The sequence below is a fragment of the Contarinia nasturtii genome, unplaced genomic scaffold (genome assembly GCF_009176525.2).
Source record: "Contarinia nasturtii isolate CC-2019 unplaced genomic scaffold, AAFC_CNas_1.1 Cnas_scaffold_695, whole genome shotgun sequence".
Taxonomy (NCBI): Eukaryota; Metazoa; Arthropoda; class Insecta; order Diptera; family Cecidomyiidae; genus Contarinia; species Contarinia nasturtii.
The window spans coordinates 10,414,746-10,423,610 of record NW_022198046.1 but is presented as its reverse complement, the minus strand read 5'-3'; the positions used below and the strand labels follow the sequence as shown (position 1 = coordinate 10,423,610).

General features: G+C 34.4%; 1 protein-coding gene across 1 annotated transcript; it reads right to left on the bottom strand.

Moving 5' to 3' along the window:
• Positions 1 to 363: 363 nt before the first annotated feature.
• On the bottom strand, positions 364 to 2,769 carry LOC116340928 (fork head domain transcription factor slp2-like). Its single transcript, XM_031767684.1, has 2 exons — positions 2,347 to 2,769; positions 364 to 1,586 (listed from the first exon to the last, which is right to left on the bottom strand). Exons 1-2 carry the CDS (start codon positions 2,570 to 2,572, stop codon positions 667 to 669), a joined length of 1,146 nt encoding a protein of 381 aa, XP_031623544.1. The 5' UTR covers positions 2,573 to 2,769; the 3' UTR covers positions 364 to 666.
• Positions 2,770 to 8,865: the final 6,096 nt, after the last annotated feature.

Genomic DNA, 8,865 nt, shown 5'->3' with positions numbered 1-8,865 from the left:
CGAATGCATTGCCGAATGGAAAGTGTCTAAATGGGGACACAATGCTTGCTTTTTATTATTAGTTTTCAAAATGAGGTGTCAAAACTTGTAATTTTCGGTGAGCATAAATGATGATGCCATGAGAGCGGTACGCTTTGAAAAGATCACATAAAAATGCCGACTCGTTAACAGTATAAAAAAAAACCCTTTTCAGTGTTTGTCAAAGAAATTACCTATAATCATTTGATTTTCAAGCATTACCCAAGATGATGTGATAGTTTTTCCATTTTTTTTCTTCAAACAAGCATAGTTCTGCTAAAAAAGTACTTGGAAAGGTGGAGGGATGGAAAGAATAATGATGTAAAAAAAAAGAAGAAAAATGAATTGATTTCTGATTTTTTGTTTATTTTGATTAAGTGTTGTCCACAAAATCAGATCTAGATATCGCTTAATCACATAAATATCACATTATTAACTATTATAATTATACTATTTTAATTTACAAATACTTTAAACAATCAATTCAAATTACAATTTAAAACATGAGAGACAATTGGTTTGTTTCTGTCCAGAATTGCATTTTCGTTGAACAAACGAAACTGGACGCGCACCAAGCTAAAGTTTTTTTTTCTTTTAAAATCAGTTTTAATTTGCCTAAAAATTTTCATTTAACTAGTATCCGTTCAGCTATTGCCTTGAGTAGCCGTTGCGTTTGAATGGATCGTTGTTATTGTGATTTGGTTGATGTTGCGGTGATGATGAAAGGATATCATTTGGTTCGATGGGCGGGCTTGGATGCTGAAGATGTGCTTGTTGCTGTTGATGTTGCTGAAGTAATTGTTGTTGATAGTGAAGTCTTTGATAAATTTCGGCAGGTGTTTGATGTGGAGCATTGCTTCCGTTCATTGATGGGGGTAGCGCAAGACCGGGATGGCCCATTAAACGATCCATTGCAAAATTTGGTGGGATTCCAAGAGGCAGTGATGGAAGATTGGCACGTGGTTGCATCGCAGCTGCAGCAGCCGCAGCAGCAATAGCTGCTGAATTTGATGCACCATATCCGTTATATCCATATCGATTGTACATTGCTTGGAGGATGGCAGCCGGTGTTGAAGCAAGAGCAGCAGCGGCGGGTTGTTGATAAAAGTAATTGCCAAAGTTTGGATAGCCGATTGGTGGTAAAAATGATGCACGATTGAAAGCGGCCATTCGTGATCGTGATTGAACCTTTGAGCGACGACGCAATTTACTGCCAACGATAACGTCATCGGCTGACGGGTCCAACATCCAGTAATTGCCTTTGCCTGGATCATCGTAATGTCGTGGCACTTTCACGAAAATTTTATTCAAACTCAAATTGTGTCTAATCGAATTTTGCCATCCCTGCTTGTTGTTCCGATAGAATGGATACTTCTTCATTATATAATCATAGATTCCGTTAAGTGTTAACCGCTTTTCTTTACTGTCGCGAATTGCACTCATGATCAATGCATTATAACTGAATGATGGCTTCTCGTGTTTGGTAGTTCCTTCTTTTTTCTCAGATTTTTCATCGTCGCCTTTTTCATCACCGGATTTTGAGGCATTGTCTGTCATTGATGGAGCATCTGCAAATTTTAAAAAGAAAAGAAAACAGATTTAGTTTAAAATTCCTTAGACTGTTTTTTTTTATTTGTTTGTTTGGATTCAACTTTATTTTAGTGAACATATTTTCATGTTGAATGAAAACGAATCGCTCTTTTTCTCTCGACCTTTGTTTTTCAGTCGCGCAAACTTTGTTTGAACTCTTCACATTTCATTTACACAATGAATTGTATTTATACAAAGATATATAAACAGATTTTACGCTGTACAATAAACATATCAAAGAAATTCTATTCAATCATTTGGTAACACGTAAAGCAGAGTGAATGCCTTGAGAGAATCGAAGCGAAAAATTGTAGAGTGAAATGAACGGGAGGAGTCGCGACGGAAGATGATTCACCATCGATTGATTTATAATTAGACCTCCAAAGTGGATAATAATGACACTTTTACCACAGCTCAATGGGAAATTAAAAGAAAATTGATGCAGCTATTACACTTTTTTCTTTCGATAAATTGCTTCATCACTGAAAAACTGGGTTAGAAAAGTCAATTAAAATTGCCGTTGAAACTTTGTAGAAAACGTTGAAAATTATCGAAGGATTTGAAGAAACGATAGATAATTATATTTGATTTTCTTTGAATTTTTCACAAGTTTTTTTTTTTCAATGGAACTGTATTTTATTTTTAATCTCACAATTCACTTTTCATTTTCACATTTTTTCTACATTTTTTCTATAAATTGCACAAAACAGATTTTTCGTTATTGTTATCGATGCTTACCTTCCATATCTGATTCATAATCCACATTAACATCACAATCGGTGGATACATTGTCATCGGATTCAGCTGATGGTGCTGGTGATCCTTCTGCTGGTGTTGCTCGTTCTTCAATTTTCGATAAAATTGCATTTATTGAAAAATTTGATTTAGACGGCACTCGTGCCATGGTCGATAATAATGTCGGTTCGTCTTGCTCACGATCTCTTTCACATTTATTCATTTTCATTTGTATTTATTTTCAACAGATTCACTTGAGAATATTAGTTTTCGTGAAACTTTGTAAAAAATACGTTTTTTTTTCTTCTTTCAAACAGTTCACACAATATATAAAAGTGGAATTCTTTCACTCAGAACGATCAATTTTGTTTCACAGAAGTCACTCTGAAACTGGTTTTTGACTATTCTACGTCTTTACTCGAGAGCCGTCGAACTCAAACTAAATTTTATTTGTAACTTCTTGTAGCTAGTCACATGCGATTCGTCCAACCCGTGAACTTGTGCAAAGCAAACAAGAAAGAAAATGCATTAAATGTGTATGCGTGCACGTTTAACCAATGAAAACGAACGACACGATATCTGTGCACAGTAGAACGCCTCTTGTACGCTCGCACACATGTTCGTTTGTGTATGTTTTGGTGTATATTTGGATTTGGTAGCGTGCGCAATGTAATAGTTTGTATACAAAAGTTCCTGAAAATATGTACACAGTACGTGACTCCACCCGTCTATATCATCCGCTGTTTATTTATATTTTATGGTAAATATTGTAAATTATGAATACTATTGTTGGGAAAATAATATCGTTTAGTTTACCAAATTAGGAGGTAGAAACACGAAAATATGTTTATACAAAAATTTCAAACAAATGTTTAATACCGCATACGCAACGCTAACGCTCATATATTTATATATATATAGAGTGTATATACATGAACGACAGCAGTTGTTTCGTCGCGTTTTTTTTAATACGATTAGTGTAGTTGTTATTTACAACAAATCAATACATATGCTCGTGTTTTCAGCGTATCATGAGCCGATTTGAGTATACGAACGTTTTGATTTTGGTAGTTTGGCTGTTGGTTAGACATACTTCTGATGAAAATATTTGGTGCTCTTCGTTACGAGAAAATGTTGTGTTGGGCTTTGTTTGATTTGGTGCGCTTCGCATCGCCAACAACAACGATGACGGTCGATTGTTTCGCCAACCGTTTTCAACGATGTTAGTGAAGCAGATTGTGCATCGGACGTGTGTATGAGGTAGTGTGTGAATATATTGAGCAACTACTGTGCATATTGATATTTGTTATTGTTTTGGCTTTATGTCAGAGAGCATGGATACGCGGTCTTTTCTCTCTTTGGTACCATGCGATCGCATTTTTATTTCCATTGAACCCTTATTGTGGGTTGGGCTTATCGCATTCATTTTTTGTTGTTGTTTTTTTTCACTTCTTTTGCACCAGCAAGAATTGTGTGGATTTTATTTATTCATCTTCATGCTATTTATTCATTCTTTGTGTACAAACTGAAAACTATAACCGTTTCATGTAACACAAAATATTGTGCAACATAATCAACGTTTTTTTTTTTCACTTTTAGCTCGCTTCTCTTTTTTTCACTCCGTTCGCTACGTGATTATTGTTGATTAATAAATGCGATCTAATTCGCTTGGTGTGTATTGGGTCGACGCTTTTATGTATATTAATTTTAATTACTATTTATGTATCATCATTAGTGAACATTTTCATTTTCAGTTGATTTACAAATGTGTTGAAATTTTGCTTAAAAACATATTGTTTTTTTTTGTCCATACTGGCACAGTTTGCGGCGCTTTTGAAATGCGAAGCAGGATATTGTTCACTTTCTTTTGTAAAAAAAAAAAACGGAAGAAACGATCAATTTTTTCCTCTTTTTAGTGGAGAATTTCAAACATTTTCCATATTTTTGACGATTGTTGTACACTTGATATCGGTCTTCACTTGATTTTCAATTTATAGTTGATTTTTTTTTTCAGTTCAATATTTTTTTTCGGTCAAATTACAGGGCGTTGAGATCTTCTGATCTTTTTCAAAATATTCTTCTCGGATTTTTCATTTGTTTCGTTGGAATTTTTTTTTCCTCATAGTGGTCATATTTGATAAAATATATTTTTTTTAGGTTATTGATCGATTGAAGTGTAAAAAAACCAGCTCTTTTGGTTTGGATTCTAATTAATGGCTTAATATTCAAATGTAGGAAAGCTTAATGTGTATTATTTTGAGATTTCGAAAATTTATGCTCAAAAACATCATCAACTTTCCATAAATTTTGCCATTGCCGCTAAACATCAAAAGTCAAAACAAAACTTAAGCAAAAATGTTAAAGCATGTTTCTCTATCTACGTTCGGAGTGATGGTATCGCATCACAGTCATCATCGTTAATAATCAACAATGATATTTATATGAGACATACACAAATATGGTTAAACAATTTGCTTACGATATCGAAGGCGATTAATCCTTTAATTAAAACGTTGTTTTTTAAATTAATGGCGATCCATCAATTTTGACTATTTCACGCTTAACAACACAAAAAAAATGATATCATTTTATTAAATTCTCGCCCGTGTTTAGAAAAAATAAAGAAAAAGAGAGAAACAACCGATTCGATTACATAAGTAATTTATAAAGTTTGAAAATGACTTGAACTGATGAATAATTCATGAAATCTAGATATCGTATACGCGACAACCAGAGCCATTTGAAATAAATGGTCAAATTGAGCGTGAACGAGTTTTTAATCGTATGCATTGTAAATGAGAGCATATGGTACATGGTTGATTGTGTCGCATGTCAAATCGGTTACATTTTTAACGTGCTGAAATTACAGTTTTCATGACTCTGATAAATATTGAACGGTTTTTCCAAAATGGCTCTAATTATAATAGAGAGGAAGGTGTTAAGAAATTCAAAATATTTAAATTGCCTGTAAATTCGATACAATTCACTCCCTCCTCACCGGCGTTTGTTTTGCAATTTGTTAATCGACTGAATTTGTTGCCATACTCCATGTTCTTTGCTGCTATCGTCATTGTTGTTGACAAATATGAGTAAAATACTGGCGTTCCATTCAATTTGATTTAATGTTTCCGCACAACGGCGCTTTTGAGTTGTTGCCACAAGCAACAAATCATTAAAATTGTCGAGCGAAAAATCCAAATCGTTGTAAATATTGCTATATATGTATTTCAAATATACACAATTGCTATAACGATAGAATAGAGAGAGAGAGAAAAAAAAGAATGGTTTTGCATAAAATGCTGATTCGAGCAGAATGGCGACAATATTTGGAACGTGCTTTTTTTCTTTCTAAAAAAAATCAAAGAAACATGAAATAAGCGAAACGGTCACAAACTCTCGTTGGATTGTTGCACATATACCCACAGTACATACTCGAATAAATGACACAACACTTAATACACAACAAATAACAATGGATATAAATGGCACCGACGGCCAAAGAAAATGTTGGTTCGTGTTGGCGCGGATTAACTGTGCCATTATGTGTTGATAAAAAAAAAAGCAAATTTTGTTTAAGGATAATATGAACGATTTTACGACAAAAGCCGACACGTGACCATAAACGATAGTTTGTTTGTTTGTTTGTTCACTCCATGTGCTTTAGGTGTTGTCGAATATGGTGCTAGCTCACGCATAAAATCATTACCAGCAACATTAAAACGGTAGATTTATACAAAAAAAATCTCTCATCAGCTTGGTGTCGACCATAAAAACAGCAGCGACAGCAACACACACAGAGGGAGCAAGAGAGACAGATAGATTGACACGCAGAGAGTGAGAGAACGTCGTCGGGTATATCAATTATGTATGTAATACAGTTTCTTTTCATCGAACAAATTTAACTAATTTGTATCGAAGTGAAGTGGTGAATGAGGGTGGCTACCATTTTTCCCGATACACACAATTGTATATGCGTATAACGAGCCGTGAATCGTGCTTTAAATACGGCGCTTATGTGATTTGTGTTGTTAGCAAACAGCTGGCACTGAAAATAGAGTTAAAAAAAGATAGAGTCAAATTGCTAAAATGACACGATATTCACGTGTATATGCATACAATGGCTTCAACAATGATGACGGCGACACAAGTCAAAGGGTGAAAATAGTTTTAACGGGTGTATTTATGTATAAATAAAATGATCGGTTATTGGGCCATTTTTGTCACACTAATGATGTATTAATTGAAGCTTGTTGCCGTTGCCGTTACTGTTATTGCTGTGATTTTGGCACATGCTGAACCGAATCAATTATGCAACCAATTCGATTTATTTCGTCCACGCTTGAGTGGGATTTTATGTAGACTTGTTATGCTCTGCACAAATACGAGTTAATAAGACGTGACATTTTTACTATGAAACTGTCAATTGTTTTTAATTATTCCGCTCAATTAGAACGATGCTCGTTTGACTTGATTCGCGGTTACTCATTTGCTCCATCGCTAACGATTTAGACATTGATCGTATTTCATTAATAAGAAATTTCCGGGTCAAATGTCATTTTCTCAAGAATATTCCATATATTTATAATTGGGACAAATTCAATTCAATGCAAGTGAATCAGATTTTTTTATTCTTGCCAAATAAAATCAACGCAAACACATATGGAAAATCTCGATTTGTGTTCAATTGAATGCACATTCAACAGAAATCGCGGGTGTGTATGCACAGGGGGAGAGTGAATCAATGAGCAATTTTGGGCTTGTGAACGACGCACGTGGGACACAGTTGCGTTACACTTTGATGCTCATTAATTTGAGCGGCAAGCGACCCGATCATGTTGTGTGTACCATGTAAATATTGATGTTGTTAACATTAGGTTAACCAACAACTGAACAAGAAGATCAAATAACAGAATATCCAGTTGCTTATTTTCATTTGCGCGTTGCTTCGGTAGCAATTGACACAGGCACAAGAGAAGAGCCGCTGACTTGTCTTTGGGTGTTTTGTTTCAATTCATATGATGGCATATACACACAACAACGCCGCCGCCGACATCAACCGCAACATATTGTTTTTTTATGATGCTGTCTGTTTGCCGCAAACGACTTTACATACCAAAATGAAAACATATCAAAAATATTTTTATTATATAATATCCATAGCATGGAATGAAGACAGAAAAAAGATACACACACACACACTAGAGGAAGAATAATAATCAGAAAAAGAAATAAACATGCATTCTTTTTGTACGGTTATTAGTTTCTGTGTGAATAACATCATTAGTAATCGTCTAAAAATAGAGATTTTTTAGACTGTCTTTGCCTGATATAGAGTTTTTTTTCTCTAAAAATCTCACAGTCAAAAGAAGATATGAAGACACATTCCGATATGGTTAAAGTGTTTCGGTACTGAGATTTTTAGGCATTTATTTGCAGCGCAATTTGTTTCAATGCTTTCATTAATTTGCACTATGCTTCATTGCACTACATAATCTGCATGGGTCAATATTTACTTACAGTTTGGAAGCCTGTTCATTCACTTTAACCGATTTTCATGAAGGACAGCATTAGATTTGAAATAAACGGATCAACTTAAAACTCACTTGCACAAAGAGCGCAACGAAATAATAACAACTGAAGTAGAAGACGAAATGAAAAGAAAAACAATCACGGCATATTTTTTTTAGCCAGTTTCTAGTAAATTAAATTTTTGAACGTTGCCAAAGAAAATACCGATATAGAGCCTTATTCCATGGAATTATTCTGCTGCTGCTGAACGAAAAGTCAAATAAATATGTATGGTAAAAACAAAATTGAGAGTTTTTAAGTAATCCAAAGCTCTATTGAAATATATTATATTCGCCTATGCGCACCTTATTCACTTACCAGCCGATGTTTCGGTCATTGATTGTGTCGTGCAGAAGGAAAGATAAAGCAGAAGAAAAAAGTATCAAGCCTGATACCACAAGTTTTCGCCCAAACATGAAAAAATATTATTTTTTTATTAAAAAGAAAAGCACTCTTATTTTGATCTTATTAAAGCATTTGTTAATTCATGTCAGCAGACTTTATCTTGAAAACACTTCAATGCGACACAAACAAAAGACTGTTTGTACATGTTACAAACAATACCCACATAATTGACTATCATATGTATATAGTTTTTTTTTTTGGCAACTTTTGCCATCTCTTCCTATCTGTTCTAGTGTCGTTCGCTCTCTCTTTCTTTCTCTTTTGCCAGCATTTCGGCTTTCAACAAAAGTAGCAGAATGTTACAGGCTATTCTCTTTATTTTTCGTATGTGTTGGAAGACCGGTGCATTTAAAAAGACAGTGTCGCTCACAATAAGTGAAGACATTACAACCAAATCGGTTCTCTTTCTGGTTCGCTTCTATTTCTTTTTGTTCTTTCAACAAATCATTTATTATTAGTAGATTGTTCTTTCTTTGGTTAGTTGATTGGTTCGCTTTTTTGCGAGAGAGAGAGAGAGAGAGAGAGAGAGAGAGAGAGAGAGAGAGAGAG

Excerpts from the sequence above, each read along its gene's own strand:
- LOC116340928 (XM_031767684.1), bottom strand. The coding sequence starts at position 2,572 with ATGAAAATGAATAAATGTGAAAGAGATCGTGAGCAAGACGAACCGACA. Across the intron at positions 1,587-2,346 it reads TTATGAATCAGATATGGAAG|ATGCTCCATCAATGACAGAC; the intron begins GTAAGCATCGAT and ends TAAAATTTGCAG.